Source organism: Bombyx mori, chromosome 6, assembly GCF_030269925.1.
Source record: "Bombyx mori chromosome 6, ASM3026992v2".
In the NCBI taxonomy this organism is placed as follows: Eukaryota; Metazoa; Arthropoda; class Insecta; order Lepidoptera; family Bombycidae; genus Bombyx; species Bombyx mori.
In genome coordinates this window covers 8442968-8462159 of record NC_085112.1, presented here as the reverse complement: position 1 = coordinate 8462159, position 19192 = coordinate 8442968, and the positions used below count along the sequence as shown (strand labels likewise).

At 32.7% G+C, this 19192-nt stretch overlaps 1 protein-coding gene and 1 long non-coding RNA gene across 2 annotated transcripts in view; one reads left to right on the top strand and one right to left on the bottom strand.

The window, feature by feature from the left end:
* Positions 1 to 596: 596 nt before the first annotated feature.
* Positions 597 to 19192, top strand: part of NGR-A33 (neuropeptide receptor A33) — a gene marked incomplete in the record, with an annotated part of 90920 nt that continues 72324 nt past the window's right edge. Inside the window, 2 exon segments of the mRNA NM_001134277.1 lie at positions 597 to 675; positions 15936 to 16207. Of these exon segments, the coding sequence (NP_001127749.1) occupies positions 16067 to 16207 (141 nt within the window).
* LOC105842275 (uncharacterized) lies at positions 8188 to 15584 on the bottom strand. Its single transcript, XR_001139982.4, has 2 exons — positions 15311 to 15584; positions 8188 to 9677 (listed from the first exon to the last, which is right to left on the bottom strand). It is a non-coding gene; the product is annotated as an uncharacterized LOC105842275 (long non-coding RNA).

The window sequence follows — 19192 nt, the reverse complement described above, 5'->3', positions numbered from 1 at the left end:
TAGGATTTTATAATAAGATGCAAAGTATCTCATTACATTCTGATAAAACTTGACTTACTCTAGGGAGGTAGGGAGGGAAGCGACTTCCAAGATAAAAAATATCAACTTTCTTTTACTTTGAGAACGTCAAGCAACAGTAAGCAGCATTCCGATCTAAATGACTTTTATCCAATTAATTTGAACAGTGTCTTCCGAGTCTGTTTCAAACGGAAGTTGAAAATAAAGTGAAAATCCTGGTATGTACTGCTTCAACTACTACTTAGAGCTGGTACTAATACATAGAAATGGAATTCGTTTTTTTTTTAAATATCTAATTGAATATGCAATTTCGAAAAGGGCACATGTCGCATATTTTGTCAAATACGTTTTTTTCATATACATGTAGTTTTGAGGCTTACCTACACCCATTTTATAATGATTCCAGTAATTTTCCATTGCTAATTAACACTAAAATATATCTCAAAAAGTTAATATTTTAAATTTTGCACTGCTTTAGAAAATGATCAGTTTTTTTTCATTTCCTGAACATTTTACATTTTCAGAGATATGCCCTTTTCGGAATTGCATATTCAATTGCTTTGTGGGGTTGTTGCGTTAGTGCTGTTACGAACGCTGTTCCGATAACACGTCCTTAGCGAGCTCCCTCGCTCCTGGAAGCTTCGTTTAGTGAACCGGGTAAAGTGCAAATCAAGGATATACACAAGCGTCTATAAATTAAACTACACTATTTTATTATAATATATAATATTTATTTTGATTCTATCAATTCTTGTGCAAAAGTTAGTTGTAATTTGTAAAACAAAAAGTTTTAGTGTTGTTTCTAATATAGTATATTAATACAATATATACATTTATAATATAATATATTTATATATCAATATTATTAGAGTTAAGTACAGTAAGTAATAACATTTAAAAGGTAAGATAGAAATATTTTAATATGTCAGAAATTTAAAAAATATCGTACTAGTTAACTATAACCTACCAAAAAAATAAAATGTAATTAGAACAACAGAACATAAGAAAAACACCCTTAAAATTTTATGTTAGCAGCCACTTACCGCCTACTTCAATTAAAATATCCCATTACGACCCAAAAAAGAGTTGGAAGAATGAAAGTATTAATTAATGTAGTAAATTAATGTAGTCATGTCTTCTATAATGATAACAAAATCGATATACGACTACGTATTGACTTTTGTACATTAATGTACTCTTTTTACTCAATAAATATCAGCCGTTACTATAAAATAAAAAAATACAAACTTAGTCCAACTTTTTTGTTTTTACTATAAATAATCGGTGGAAATGCTAATGAATAAACCAAGATTGATAGCGTCCGTCGAAACTAAAGACGTGTCATTGGCAAAACAAGGAGAACTGGTGGGCGGAGACTTCAAGTGAATGACTTGTGATTTCCTATAGTATGAATTTGTTAAGAACAATATAGGACGATGAGATGTGTATATTTGTTTTATCCAAAAATGTCTTTATTATAACTCATTTAATAAACTTACGTAATTACTGGTATTAGGTAGGTTTTTCAACGCGCACGGGTAGGTGTAGTTATCCCGCAAATTTCTGTTGTAAAGCTGTCTTTTGTGTCAATTTGTCGAGAACGGTTGTAGAATACAATTGAGATTTAAGCCTTGTGTCCTTAAAATGGGTAACATCAGTTACGCTGATGTCCATGAGCTCTCCAAACAGTAACAAAAAGTCGGGGACTCCCTAGAACATCTGGTGTATCAAATCAATACTCTTCTTAATTTACCACTCGATTACTCGAAATAATTGATGACAATAATTGATTCTCTGCGAGTCTATTTTGTTCATGAAATGACGCTCTCTATTTTGAAGTTACCCATTATATTAATGCAATTAGATTACCCATTTCTTTTTGAATATTGAAAATGCATTATTAAAAAAAAACATTGAAATATTTAAAAGAGAACAAATTTAAATTTCGAACTCTATGGTATCTAAATTATTTTATACACATTGTGGCAACATAAGAATTATGTATTTACGTAAGCATTTCAGTCTTTATTTTGTACAGTTTATTAACACATTCTTGTTCAAAATAGTAACAATGTCGAAGTCCTTGATCTTATAGTGTAAGTAGATATGTACTATATCGTACATACAGTCAGTGACCGTATTGATGACGTAAACGCGTTAATTTGTCCTTCACACAACGACAGTGCCAAAAAATCCTCGTTCAGTGCTCGGTAACGCCGACCCGTTTCCTCTAGTTACCTGACCCAAAAACTTTGTGTAATGGACATATATTTTAGGAAAAGCGCAAGTACGGATATTCTTGCCAGAACTATTCTTCACGAAGTTTCATCTTAGTGCTCAAAGTGCAATCCGAAACGGTCGTAAAGTAGTGATCATTTAAAAACACATGTAAAAGTGTATCTGAATAAAATACTTTTAGATACTAATGTTCATTTATAGGAATCTAGAAATTGTAATAGGTACACGTTTTTTACTGGTGGTAGGACCTCTTGTGAGTCCGCGCGGGTAGGTACCACCACCCTGCCTATTTCTGCCGTGAAGCAGTAATGCGTTTCGGTTTGAAGGGCGGGGCAGCCGTTGTAACTATACTGAGACCTTAGAACTTGTATTTCAAGATGGGTGGCGCATTTACGTTGTAGATGTCTATGGGCTCCAGTAACCACTTAACACCAGGTTGGCTGTGAGCTCGTCCACCAATCTAAGCAATAATAAAAAATAAAAAAAAAAACGCTGTAAGCCAAATTTGGTAAATCTTTAGTCATTATGGCACTAATGACGCTAGAGATTGATTAAATTCCGTTAAACTAGATTGTCTAGCACTCTTTCTTTAGAAAAGATCACTTTTTCATTTGATAAATGTTCTTCGTAAAAAACACCTATCTGTTTGAGCAAAGTTTTTGTGACATAAAACAAGAGCTCTGTTTTGAAGAATCGATTCTTTCTTGTGCAGTCTTTTAATCGAGGGAGCGAGGCCACTGTTGTGCACGGATTGAATATCACCTCCGTGTTTCAAAGTCGATAGCATCCACGTGACGCCTGTGAGCTATCACGTTCGTGATTGAGTTTGACCGCTTCAAGAATCAATTGAGAAAAATGAGCAAACTACAGCATATTATGTTCTTATTCTATATATATTTTATTTACTGCTTAGATGTGTGGACGAGCTCACAGCCCTACATCTACAACGTAAATGCGCCACTGGACGTCTTCAAATGTATATACATATATATAAATGTATATGTACATATATTCTTGTAGGATTGGTAAGAACGGAACGTATGAAAAGAGTGTGGAATAACAGAAGGTTTTGGAACAGTGTAACTTTTATTTTATGCGCTGCGATCCCTATTCTACATTCCTCTTCTTTTATTTTTGCGAGTCGTACACGCATCAAATCAATTTACATTATTATCTCGCGTTAGTCAATCGATTGAATCGTTCGTAACCGTCAAAACGTATTCGATATGTCCGAAACAATAAACGCGATATTAAACCATAAAATAGTTTTAACTAGCGACCCGCCCTCGCTTCGCTTCGGAAACTGTAATTTATTATTGATTTATCCACTATTTAATGGATGTTATTATAAATATAAATCTTCCTCTTTAATCACTCTATCTATTAAAAAAAACCGCATCAAAATCCGTTGCGTAGTTTTAAAGATTTAAGCATACATAGAGACAGACAGATATAGGGACAGAGAAAGCGACTTTGTTTTATACTATGTATTTAATTATGATTGAAATCAGGAATGTTTAATTTTAGATTTCCAAGATGTATGCTAGTTAAAGGGTTTCGACTCGTTAATGTATTCGGCACGCTTCACAGCACATGTACATGCTCCAGTAAATTAATTTGAATACATCCTAGACGATGGTATGCTTTCCGAGTTTAAATAAAGTAACTCTATAATATTTATATCAGTATACCCAAAGTGATATCATGAGTATGTAGAGAAATTTAAAATTGATAGATTAATAGGAAATATTTACCAAAAATCAACTTACAACTAAAAGTAACTGTATTGTTATATTATCTTCTTCTTAATGTTTGATATAATATTTTTAGGTACGTGTGTTTTTTGTGTGTTCTAGTCATTCGCGCGTTATATATCCCATTAAATTAAAACTTGGTATAGTATTTTTTTTATTTTTTTTATTGCCTAGATGTGTGGACAAACTCACAGCCCACCTGGTGTTAAGTGGTTACTGGAACCCATAGACATCTACAATGTAAATGCGCCACACACCTTGAGATCTAAGGTCTCAGTATAGTTACAATTGGCACAATAAATATAGTTCTAGTTATGTCTAGATATATATTAATGTAGTTTCTATTTAACGAAAAATATATGTTGATTTTAATTGTATTCCTTGACAAAAATGATATTGACGTCAGTGCTGCTGCCGTTTTTAAAAAAAGTAAAAGAAGGAAAGAGGATCCACTCTATATTTTTTAAAATATCAAACGTCAGACTTTCTGTCTTTTTCAAACTTAAACTGCATTATTTGGACGCATGTTAAAGAAACTAAGTTAGAGAAACTTACTACTTAAATTGAATTTAAGTGCAGAAAGAAAAATGTTCTTTTAAATTCTCACTACTTCACGTACGACGTACGTGAATACACAATTGCTCAGAATTGCAGAGCATTGACCTGTAGATTTGTAGATTTTAATATGCGTCCCTACGTGACAACAATCTTTATTGTCATCAATATTGTCAGCACGAAAATTCAAAAAAGTGGAATCCAAAGTAAATATTTTGGTAAATCTTTATTGAACGATCGCATGTAAATAAGGCAGTAGATCTTAAACTACTAAAGAAAAAATGTTACAACTGGCAGTTTTATCACATATAGCGATGTCTTCCTGACCGAAGAGATACTATTGTATCAAAGGATAACCCTAACAGTAATAAATAATACATAACAAATTCAAAAATCACAATATAGATAGGCACATATCGTTATATTTAATATCTCCGAAATAGGTTTAAGTATGTATGTAAATTGCGGGATCAGCGATAATAGATTTTCTCACGTAGCTTAAATACCTCAAGGCTGTGGCTAGGCCAATATTACATACTAATCAGGGATACTAATCAGTTTGATATTGAAAAGGTAATCGTATAACGTTACTCAATCTACTGGAGTCATCAACAGAAAGTTTTCTGAAAGGCTCTAAAATGGCCTCAACATGGAATCGACAGTGTGAAAACCGCCACCCACCTTGAGACATGAGTTCTAAGTCACTTTTACAGTACAACGGCTGCTCCATCTTTGAAGCCGAAACGCATTACTGCTTCACGGCAGAAATAGGCAGGGCGGTGGTACCTACCCGTGCTGGCTCACAAGACCCCTTTCTACCAGTAATCTATATCTATACTTCGATACTAATATTATAAAGAGGAAAGATTTGTGTATTGAATAGGCTCCGAAACTACTGAACCGATTTGAAAAATTCTTTCACTGCTTGGAAGCTACACTATTCCTGAGTGTGAGTGACAAAGTCTATAATATTTTTTGAAAAAATTAGGGATCCTTACTAAAACTCCAATAATGTAACCCAAGGTGTAAAAAAATTACCTACAATATTCTTTACATCGCGTGCCCTGCGAAAACTATTGATGATAGAATAAAATAATGTACTACGACTTTGTAGAACACATTATTATTTACAAAGAGTTTCGCGACAGCATATGTCCAACTATTATAGTTACGCCGCAATAAGTGCTCTTTTATTTTTTTAAATAAAACAACGTCAAATATCGTTGAAATTTTTGTTAAAGACCCGAGCGGAGCCGGAGCGGGCCGCTAGTTTAGTTATAAATACAACTAGGAATTAAACCGATTACATAATAATGATGAGACTGGCTGTAATTTGTCTGACTGACTAAAGACTGTAATTTTATATTGTGGTCCGTCTACGAGTATCAGAGTTCACGACGATACATATTAATGTAATGACTACGACTACTACCGTCGGGTACGAAGGGAAGGCAGGTGTACCCAAAGGACACATTGAGACACCTACGCGGGTTGAGTTACCACTAATTGTTATGAGCGGATAGACTCCACGCAAATTTAACTTTTTCTGTTATTTCACTTTTAGTTCTGTTTCATTATGGCTGTTCGAGAAAGTGATTACGTATTTATTTCGATTGAACGTAAAAACAAATTTAATAAATGTTTACAAATTTAATCTGACTAGTGTAGATAGTGTAGTGTGCAGTTTGGGGGGTCCTTATTTCTATTATAAATTTCTTCCAGACGGTCAATTAAAGAAAACATAGAAAAAAGTAATATACAAAGTTTATCGCGTAGATAATTTAACACACATAAATATATTCAATTAAGTGTACCTAATTTAAAGGCTCATTTAGTGTGTAAATGCAGCAATATTTCTATATTTGACTGTTGGTAAAATTTAGATTAGTTAATCGTAATTTAAATAAACCTTTGATATATCATATGTTGTATGTATATTGTCAGTTATTTTAAGCTGACTATGTGACTAAGTCCTATATTTTAGATATTAACTTATATTTTAGAATAACGGTGTTACGGTGCTACGTTGCTACGTTGCTACTAAGTGACTAGATGAAGTGCTTTACATTCCTATATACTGATTCTATAATATAAAACTTACAGATAATGAGTCAATGAAACCAGATTAAATATTATAGTAAGCGGATAATCAATAACATCGATGATATCGGTATTTGTGAAAAAAGCAATAAAAAAACGTGTTTTAATTAAACACGACTGTGTATTTCAGTTACGCTCTCATGCTTCGAGCTGTTTTGAACGTGCGTGAATACATAATAATATTACATTTCTAAAAATAGATTTACCAATCTCTTTGAGTTTTCACAATAGACGTACTATCAATGATTAATAACAATTACTAAAGAAATACTAATCAATACTATCAATGTTTAGAAACTTTATAATAATAAACTAGCTGACCCGGCAGACTTCGTAGTACTTCATTCGATAAATAAAACACCTAAACTTTTGTATAAAATAAACTTAAAACAAACAAAAGGAATCCGTCCGACGGGGGACACATAAATAAAAATTAATTATCGAATTAAATAAAAATTGTTATTTTTATTTCATTCCGAGCATTTTCATATTTATCTACCTTTTAAACCTTCTCTGGACTTCCACAAATAGTTCAAGACCAAAATTAGCCAAATCGGTCCAGCCGTTCTCGAGTTTTAGCGAGACTAACAAACAGCAATTAATTTTTATATATAGAGATGAAAGATAAGATTTTTTTACGAATGAAGTGCAATGATTCATGTTCGTCTAGAAAGCAGTAAGTAAGTAGCTAGTTGTTTTATCCTTACTAATTTCATAAATGCAGGAGTGAGTTGTTTTTTGTTCCACTTTCACATCCGAACTGCTCTAAAGATAATCATGATTTGCATACGCGTTTTCCGAGGTGCATACAGATCTTGCATCTAACTGCTCTAAAGATAATCATGATTTGCATACACGTTTTCCGAGGTACATACAGATCTTGCATCAAAAAAAGGCAAAGTTCTACAGGGATGTCTTTTTTCTAGATTAACGGAGCAAAGTCACTTGTAAAACTTAGTATTGCTATAAACGAAATCTGAATACCCTCTGGTCTCTTATATATTCTATGATCTTAACTTACGGACGCCGAAAGCTCCTGATAGAGGTAGGATAATAAGAGAACAATTGATTTTGGGATGTGGACTTTGCGTTGTCTTCTACGTAAATCTTGGCTGCCCGTTGTAATGGCATATCTGTTTTGGAGGAGTACAAAGTTACAAAGCTCCTAAAGTCCGCAGTATGCCTACACCGACAGCTCTACAGCATATCGGTAGAATTTCGTGTCGTAGCTCCTTTAAGCTTGACTGTTTGATGAAGACTAGTAAATCGAAGGTAAGAGGTCAAAGGTCAAAGTTTTTTTTTACAATAAATTTATTTGGAATTTCTATAAATGCGTGTTTTTTAGTTGTTTTTTTTTAATTAGTATTTTTTTACAAACGATAAATAACTCACGTTACAATATTTAGGAAATACATGACTGTACATACATTTACAAACATTTTTACTGGTGGACATCAGTCTTGTGGGTCCGCACGGGTAGCTACCACCAACCTGCCTATTTCTGCCGTGAAGCAGTAATGCGTTTCGGTTTGAAGGGCGGGGCAGACGTTGTACTCTTAAAAGTGAGACCTTACAACTAATGTCTCAAGGTGGGTGGCTGCATTTATGTTGTAGATGTCAATGGGCTCTGGTAACCATTTAACATCAGGCGGGCCATGAGCTCGTCCACCAATCTAAGCAATAAACAAGTAATATGTTATAAAAAAAAATTATGCAAAACGAAAATATTAAATACAATAAGAAGTAGTCAAAACAGTTTACAACATTGATGGAACATTATATTTATCTATTCGTACCCCAAAAATCGTATGAGATTATAATTAATTTCGTCCGTCGGCCATAGCAATTACATTTTATTTACATTAAAAACTCATTAGACTCGTTTCTGTTACTTTCGACGGTCAAGAGATATTTCATTGGGAATTCATTTAAGAAATCGCGGCCTATTGATGTAAAATTAATCTTGATGGTTGTCTGGAAGAGATCGCTTTTAGCGATAAGACCGCCTATTGTACTTTTTTGTTTTTAATGTATCGCACTGTTTATTTGTTTTTTGGTGTACAATAAAGAATACTCTCTCTCTCTCTCTTTCTCTTGTCAAACATCAGTTGCAAAATGTTTAATTACAAAAACGAAACACCATGACAGGGTACACAGTGCAAACTTGAAACTTGAAAATATTTTCCCCAATGACACTTGACCTTGAAAAGCATCAATTATAAGTCTAAATATAAAATCATTACCACTATGTATCTCATCAATATTAATAAATTGTTAGTATCACTACATAGTATAAAACAAAGTCGCTTTCTCTGCCCCTATATCTGTCTGTCCCTATGTATCCTTAAAACTTTAAAACTACACAACGGATTTTGATGCGTTTTTTTTTTAATAGATAGAATGATTGAAGAGGAAGGTTTATATGTATAATAACATCAATTAAATAGTGGAGAAATTAATAATAAATTACAGTTTCCGAAGCGAAGCGAGCGCGGGTCGCTAGTATGAACATAAACGTTAGATAATGCATTGTTTAGATGACAAATATATTTTGTTGAGGTAGGTACTTTTTTTTGGTCAGAAGGAAATCGCCGAGGTAGGTACTTAACATTGTTGTTTATGTGTTACCTACTAAGCATGTATTCATTATATTATAGAACTTAATGGATTACATTGATACAATTCTACAGCTGATAAGAATACACCGACTTAAAGTTTAAACTCGCTCATTCAAATCTACATTAACAGGAAAACACATGAGAAATTACGCAAGAGAATTACAGATGAGCCTAATATACTAAGTTCTGTTTCGATTCGCCAACAGCGTCGAAATCAATCCTATTCAACCGAGCTCCATCGTTTCGAAGGCTTTATATGCCCTTTCAAAATCCCAGCTTACTCATCACTGCGGAAAACTTCATCTGTCCGTTTCAGGTTTATAGTTCCGTTTCCGGGATATTTAATACGTTACATCACACACGCTTTTTCTTTTATGTACTTCACTGGGGAGACCTATGAAAATAGTATATTCAATTAGATACAATATATTGGTGAACTTGACCACCCCTAACATGCATTAACTCAATTGTCACCTTGTCTATTTGATGTAATCCTGCATAATTCTTATTTTAAAAACTGAAATCTTAGAACTCATATCTATAGGTGGGTGGCGACATTTACGTTGTAGATGTCTATGGGCTTCAGTAACCACTTAACACCAGGAGCTACGGTAGACAGCGGCTTGGCTCTGCCCCTGGCATTGCTGAATTCCATGGGCGATTGTAACCACTCACCATCAGGTGGGCCGTATGCTCGTCTGCCTACAAGGGCAATAAAAAACAAAACCCCTAGGACATCTACAACGTAAATGCGCCACCCACCTTGAGATATAAGTTCTCAGATCTCAGTATCGTTACAAGGGCTGCCCCACCCTTCAAACCGAAACGCATTACTGCTTCATGGCAGAAATAGTTAGGGCAGTGGTACCTACCCGTGCGGACTCACAAGAAGTCCTACCATTAGCAAAATTCCGTCAGATAAGCGGCCATCTTTAAACTTGTAGACTACAATGCGAAAATATGTCAAAAAATGTAAATAGCATAGACTATTCCATATATTTTGATACAATAAATGGAGGATTCAGATATATTCTACAATCTTGTAGATCTGACTATCAATAAAATAATTTTACAACAGTCTTTTCCGAGCTAATAAAATTTGAAGCTGTAATTTTCTTCGTATTCAGCGCACTTCCGTTTCTCCCGTCGAAGCAAGTCGGCACAAAGGGATATAAACCGAAATAACATACTGGAATGCTTCGGTAGCGGGTAATCTCTTAGGCATTGTACTAAACCCAATAAATTGATTGACTCGGCACCACAACGTTATCCGTGGTCAATTGGATTTTGTTGGTTGGGGTGAATTTTTTTTTTTAAAGCACTTGAAATGCGTGGTTGGTTATCTTTGTAAGATTGTGGTAAATATAGAAATATAAAAAAAATCCACTTTACAAAACCTATTTACGCCATTCAATGTCACGTTTCTCGAGCAATATTATTGCATTCAAATCTTCAAATCGCGAACACGACAATGACATCTTTCACAATTTGTTTGTGAATTTTCAAGTTTTACGAGTAATATAATATCATTATTATTAGTATTAACTTCAGTTATCCTAATCTAGAAGATTATCTTTCTTTGTTCTGTTAAATGGAAATTTCTTAAATCTTAACAAATATCTCTTGTGAAAACAATCTGTTTTTTTTTTCCTAATAATTTAAGTTGTAGGCACAAATGATTTGACATAAAGTGATAATTATTATAGCATTCACTTATATCTATGACTAGAATGTGTTAGATTTTACGCAGACAAAATGTATGATCATGTTAAGGATATTTTCTTTATTGAATATATAAATGAACGAACAAAGCATTATGTAACCTGTTTACTACCTAAAAAGACCTTGTAGAGTACAACGATACACATGGATTATAGAAAATAATGGGATTGGAGGGCCTAATCGCAAATTATTCTGTTGTAATATTAGATAATAGTGCAGTACTGCGTGAAAATGGAGTGGCAAATATGATTTTGGTGAGGAAAATAACACGCTATATCCATAATTGGAGGGCTTTGGGCAAATTCTTTCGTGTTTATTGGTCAACAAACATTTATATTCCTATAATGATATTTGGCTTGTTCAAGGTCGAATAAGTAAATTTATGGACATACACTAACAACTTTCATTCATGTTTATCTTACATTAAAATAACGGCGATAAAGTAAATAGCAGTTCTGCAATTTACATCGTTCTAAAAATAAGCTTACAGTGTAAATAGATAATAGTAACTAGGTAAATAGACCATAATATAGGCTTTAAATTAAACAAATCTTTATTTTTCAAAAGACCACGATCAAAACATTTCACCTGAATATGTTATCTTTGCATGTTATAAGATAACTTGAAATGACGTGGATTGAAAATATGAACTTCAAATTTTTAAGGATTTTAATTAATAATTCTTCAAGCACTGAATGAAATCACAAAAGCATTACGGGGCGCCGAAAACATTTTTTACAGTGGTCTTGAGGGAATAGTTAGTCTCAGTTAGTTGATGCCGATACTTACTGTACTGTATCGTCACTCCTTAGTCGATTACTACACTTTGTACAGTCAATATATTTTTCGTTTCATACTAAAGCGATCGAGCTCACAGCCCAGCTGTTGTTAAGTGTTTAACGGAGTTCATAGAAATGACCACGTAAATGTGACTACCTAATTTGAAATACTAGATAAAACATTGAATTGTATAGTGTAGCATCGGTTACTGTTATTCAAATCTGCATCACTGCTTTGCGACAGAAATAGCCCATGTGGGTTCACAAGACGCCCTACAATCCATAACCTCGAATGTGGCTATGTAGTTCAATGCATTGACGAAAGGCATCCTGTAAAAGATATCAGATTACATGAATGTAAAATGTCACTTGTTTCTAGGCTAAAATCTTAATCCAGGAGTGAAAGATTGAAGTGAGTTTAAAAGAGACCGAGCTCAATTTTATGCCAAAAAAATCAGTCAACGAAATTGAAGTACTCTTCGGTTGAATAAAACTAATTTACGGATAAAACAACAGCAAAAAAAATTTTTGAAATTAACCGCAATAAAAGTCGAACAATTAGTATCAATTTCAAAGACGGAGACAAGTAAATGGGAAACGTACTTCAGAAGTTTTATCGAATTATTACGTAACGACGACTAATTGGTTGTCCACGCGATCCGGATTAATTTAAGAAATTATTTACTTCATGGAAATCTTTTGCTTTTTTATATTATTGATAGGTTTGTTTTTTAATCTTATATCTTTAAACGAGTAATTCTTGTATATTAATATATAATTATATGATCTGAAACTCGGAAACGGCTGCAACGATTTTCATAAAATTTACTATATAGAGGATTTCGGGGGCGATAAATCGATCTAGCTACGATTTATTTTCAGAAAATGTTGTTTTATTCGTGTTTTCAATAATCAACTCTTCCCGACATCTATTGGCGAATAATAATACTATTTTTCTTAATTGAGGGCAACTAACCCCTTTAAAGACAAAACAAGATGGCGTCATCGTCTAGTAATTTTTTAATGTGTAGAGCATAATGTTCATTAACTTTATTGAAAATATATTATAATTTATAATTCAAATCGAATGCACTGTTTTCAGAGTTTTATCGGTAAGTTGGAAATCCCGTTCACACTTCACCATGTTTTTTTTTAAATATATTTGTTCTTAAATATAAATATACTTACCAGTAAGCAGACGGCACACGAGCATGACCTCAAGTATCAGATATGTAATGTAGTATGTGTATCAGTCGTGATATTAACATTTTAAATACAGGACTGTACCTAAACAATTATTTGTTAACCTTTCTCCCTTTATGATCATTAACATTAATGTACTTGATTCGGATGAAACATTCGGATAAAATGTTTTTCTTAATTTTAATTTAGCTCAGGCTGGGCTTAGTTAACTGGGCTTAGTGACAATGTTTGTTTTTATTATGAGAGTAGGTTATTTTTAAAATTTCAAAACCTTTATTATTGAAGTTATACTTCTTTAGGCGCGTTATGAAAAATTTATGAGAGTGAAATTTTACAATGCGCGCGCACCGTGACACAAAATTAACAGAATGAAGTTGCCTACTAAATCGCTCATTACAATACGACCGACGTAACTTGGCGAGTCTGAACATAGCCGCAGGTGAACTTTCCGAACCGTACCGAGAATTACCGAATGTTTACGATGTCAAGAAAAGGGATGTTCAATATGTGTGTTTGAGGATGTTGTTTAATCGATTTTTTTTCAAATTGATTAAAATTTAAATAAAAAAAAAGAAATAAATTTAATAAAAATAAAGTATAACTTCTTAAGCGCGTACATAAGTACACGCACCCTTTTTTATGAAATTGTTGTATGTATTTTCGTGAGACGTTTACACTAAAAGACGTAGGCGTAGACTAAAAGACGTAGACTGAATGGTTAGGCGAGAATGAGAAATTCCTATATAAATGCCGTTCTAGTTTTACTGACTTCCGACAAAACTAATCCTCAGATATCCTGAATGACCTACAATGCTTCCAGGTCATTATGTCCGGGAGCGTGTGAAACATTTAGATAAGCGGGAAAACCTTTTCATTGGATATTTATTTTGTCATTCTTGAGTTATTTTATGAGCGACAATAACCACTTAAAATCGAGAGGTCCTCGTTCGACTATCTTCGATATGTTATATTAAATTATTACTACTAGACAATAAGGTTCAATTTTCAGGTAATTTATTATTCGTGTTAAGACATATTGTGAGCTTGCACGCGGGGATCACCGCTTTGTTTGTCCTCTATCTCGAAGGAGTGTTTCGTTCCGTTTAAAAGAAGAGGGGAGGGGAGATTTTAAGCAATAGAATCTTTGATCAAAACAGCATTGAGATATTGACTTCAAATCTCAAGTAGACTTTGCGTTGTAACAATAAATTTCAATAAAAATTCAAGTCCGTCTGGTGTAGTGGTAAGTGACATGGTCACTACACAAGGGGGTCGCGGGTTCGAATCCCGCCAAGGGAAGATATTTGTATGTTAAATATAAAATGTCTTTTCCAGGGCTATGGATGGATTTTAAATATATCTATGTGTATAATAAAAATCTTACATTTATTTCCGTTATCCGGTACCTGTAACACAAGTTCTTTACGAACTTAGCACGGGACCAGTTAACGTGGCGTGATTGTTAGTAAATATTTATTATTTATTATTATTATTTATTAAGACTATATTTCACTCGTACATTCAACTTAAGTCTCTGTAATCATCACCTTAGTAAGCATGGTTGAGTTGTTGATATACCTACTAGGTAAACCTTTTATTTCTGAGATCGTTCAGCAGGATAACGAAACTTTAGCACAGAATACGAGCTGGCTTCCGCAACTTGACGACGATATCCTATCTTGCGTGTAGAAAAACTTTACTGTGGCTATACTTATACATTAATGTATGTCCTGACTACTGTATACTAACTCGCAGACTCGGACAAACAGCGGTGAAACTTTGAGTTAATTAATTATGTCGACGGACACAATTACTAACAAGTATCCAGTTTAGTATCTACTAAAAATCTGCCCTCTTAATAGTAAAAGTAGTATGTACTTGCAAAATGGCTGCTTGGAGAAAAGCGCGGCAAAAATATTTTTAGATTTCTTAACAACATGTCCATTTTATATAACTTTTTAAGTGTATCTTAAAACTAGTAAATGATTACTACAGTAATAGTGTCGATTGAATATTCTTTCTTCTAGCACATTTTTTATTCTGTAGATTTGGTTAGCAAATGCAATATTTTCAAGCAGTAAGCGTTTCTTGTTAAATTAAAAATATGCCTATAGTAAAAAATAACATTAGGTAATTTTTTATGCATAAATTAGCCCATTGAGATATCATAGCTGAAAGGAATGTCTATTATTTCAAATACAATTAGTAGGACTGAATGAGCGTCCAACAAACTGAGGTCTTAAATAATTTTCAGAAACAACAATTACTAAGCAGCTAACAAATCGTTGTACATTACATTAATGGTAGCGTAAAGATCCATTACCGGCGACATAATCCTTGATAAACGGCTCCTTATTTAGGCTTGCTTGTGAATCCGAAAAAACAAATATGTATTGGAGAAATCGTATCTATGAATTGATTCGACTGAAACTGGATTTTTTTCAAGGAATGGCGGCGAAAAACATGTGTACGAATTGCGTTGTCTATTTATTTTATTTTAATCATTTTTACGCAGTCATTTTATTGATTATGAATTAACATAAAAACGAAATAAGGACATTAAGTAAATGTTGAGTGCGACTATAGTTCTATTCTATGATCATTTAGAGATTAGGTTTTAAAAACGTTTATTATTTATCTATGAGTAGGTTTTATTTAAGTTTTTTTTAACCATCGAGAATGAATAATACTAGTATGAAATATATTCAAATCTGAAATTACAAAAAAAAGGTATCTTTGAGAAAACAAAACCACAATTGATTTTTGTCAGGGTAAAATTATAATATCTACACAGATTTCAATGAAATTTTCACCGTCAATTAGGAAACTTTCAATAATATAGAAAAATATTTAAAACACGCTTACTACTACAGTAACATTAATATGCCTAAGTCGCTAAGCCTGGTTGCTAATAAATTGTTTTATTTATTTATACATTTTAAATACAGTACGCAAGTTTTTAATGTTCAAGCTATTAAAATGATAAGGAACAAGTGTATCTGTCGTATCTCAGTGTATTATTTTTCATTGTTGGGTATTAAATATTGTATAGAACAGTGTGATCTGTGAGTGTGGTGCAATGGACTCTGATTTGGACATTCAGTCTTTCATAAACTGTACCCAGCAGATATTCGGCCATGAACAAAAATGGGACGACCTAAACGTTTCCGAGATCTTAGATCTGCTCCCGAAGCAGATCTTAGAGGACATAAACCTAAAGTAAGTGTCTGCTATATTTTTCCTTTTCCTTACGTTAAATTTACGATTGAATTTATGTATATATCAAGGGGTTAACGGCTATTTGGTTTAAGCGACATTTTCCTTAATACGCGACATTTATCTTTGTAATTAAAGGTGCGTTTTATTTGGTACTATCGACCCGCCCTCGCTTCGCTTCGGAAACTGTAATTTATTATTGATTTCTCCACAATTTAATGGATGTTATTATACATATAAACCTTTCTCTTCAATCACTCTATCTATTGAAAAAAACCGCATCAAAATCCGTTGCGTATTTTTGAAGATTTAAGCATACATAGGGACAGACAGATATAGGGACAGAGAAAGCGACTTTGTTTTATACTATGTAGTGATTACATATCAACAGTTCGATGTTTTTAATTGAACTTTTATTAAGTTTACTCTATTCAAATAGCTGAAGAAGTTTTTTCGTTATGATATTTTCTCCAAATTTTAAACTTTAAGTGGCTCTCCTGTAAATTTGCAAAAATGTCGCTTTAACCAAATAATTTGCTTTTCATACTTCGATATGGAAACATACTTACTGGTTAATGGATTCTATTGTATAGCGTATTGTGAGTTTGAACAGGTGGGCATCACAACTCTACCGATTTCTGCCGCTAAATAGTAGTATTTAATCAGCATATACAAAAGAATCGAGACTTCAATAATTATGATCAAGATGTGTGACTCAATTTACTTTGTGGTATCTTTGTTAACCAGTAAAAACTAGATGAATCGTGTGCTCGTCTGGAGCAATAAAAAATGAAGAACAAATTATTTTAAAGCCGCCCTATGTGGAAAATTTCATTAGTAAATTAAGGAAAGATGTATGTATTATATATAACCAGAAGACCAACATTAAAATCAGATAAATGAATTAAAATATTACTATTGTAAATATTTTCAAATTAATATCATGTAGTTTTGAAATAAAAAACACACTTATAGGAGGTTTGTTGGTTGAAACTTACAAATTATCACAATTAAAATTATTAAATCATCTTTGTTCTCGCTGTTCATCTTTTACAAAATAACGTTAACTAGAGGTCCCGCAGTAGTCGAAATTCGACTATAATTAATTGGAATTGTAAGTTTGTACTCTATTATGGTTGTATTTTATACTTCTATAATCACAAATTTCGCCAGGACTATACTATAAAAAATATTAACAAAGACAAACAATATTTAATCTATTCTCAATTTGACAACAGACGTCAAGAACAAAAGTTTGACAATAAATAGTATGCATGCGTGTGTGCGTCAAATACATGGTATGTAGTGTGTGTAATGTTTTCTTTATTGATTTAATATATATTTTATGCATTATTTAAAAAAAATATTAGCATTGTGCACTTCTTCTCTATATTCTCTATAAGTGTGGAAAATTTCATATTCCTCTGTCCGCGCAATTTTCGTAAAAAGGGATACAAAGTTTTTGCTTCACGTATTAATATATAGATTAATGTCTATAGTATAAATAATTAAATTAATTAGATTGTACTCATCTACCCACTCATGTAAAGCTTTCCTTCTTTGAGAACGGTTAGCTGGTAGATAACTCAATTGTTGAGTTAAGCTCGCCATTTTTTTATATCTTATCGCAATTACTGTATTATATTAACAGTGTGTACAAATAAAGAATAAATAAATAAATAGATTTTGTCGGGAAATATTTGCCAGAAATTTATATACTTTAAATAGAACAGGATAAATTAGGACAAATGAAATCGAAACCCTTCCAAATACACCAAACCAAAACATTCCGTTATGAACTTGGAAATTTCGCTGGTATCTAGAAAGTTTGTCTTTAATATCGCATTTCTCTTCAAACAACTTTTCTCTGTCTTCATTAAAGTCTATAGCATCGTAAACAAACGAAACTGGGCGTAGGTCGGTGAACTTTTTCTCGCCCTTTATACGCCACAATAAACTTGCTTTTAAATACAAGACCAACAATATATATTAGGCCCGCAATAAATACTAGAATCGTTTTTTGTTCGTGTTAAATTACTAAAACCAATCTTCAGGCCGGCGGAGTAATGACCTCAAGCATTCATTTCACAGTTCATCTCCCTTAGAATGCGTTGATCCTTTTTAATCGATCGACTTAAATATTTAGGCAGAATCTAAAGTGCCAATTAAAATTTCGGTTCTAATAAGTTCGTTAGTGACTTTATTAAGGTATAATAATTGTAAAACGAGCCCAATTACCCTTTTTCTAATTTAGTTGTCCAATTAAAGGCAATTTTCTCAACTGGCTTATGTTCGAAATAAAATAACACGTACTAATGAATGTGATTTTAATAAAATTAGTATGTAGATCTAATGCTTTGGCTAAAAACGTCTCTCTTTTGACTAACGTGATATCGTATTTGTTAATTAATAAGTTAATGTAAAGAGGAGATTTCACTAGTAAAAAGCTTTGAATATTAAATAAAACTAGAGGCCCCGCAGTAGTCGAAATTTGACTATAATTAATTGGAATTGTAAGTTTGTACATTATTATGATTGTAATTTATACTTTTATAATCACAAATTTCGCCAAGGCTACACTATAAAAAAAAAAAAAAAAAGACAAACAATATTTAATATATTCTCAATTTAACCACAGACGTCAAGAACAAAAGTTTGACAATAAATAGTTTGCATGCGTGTGTGCGTCAAATACATGGTATTGTAGTGTGTGTAATGTTTTTTTTATTGATTTAATGTATCTTATAAGCACTAATTTAAAAAAATATTAGCATTGTGCACTTCTTCTCTATATTCTGTATAAGTGGAAAATTTCATATTCCTCCGTCCGCGCAATTTTCGTAAAAAGATACAAAGTTTTTGCTTCACGTATTAATATATAGATCTTTTATAAATGTGCTGAAAACGATTACGGTTTTAGCAGTTATCACTTCTGCCTCTTCCTCATAAATATTTTAAAACAGGAAATGTGGTTACTTTACACAAAATA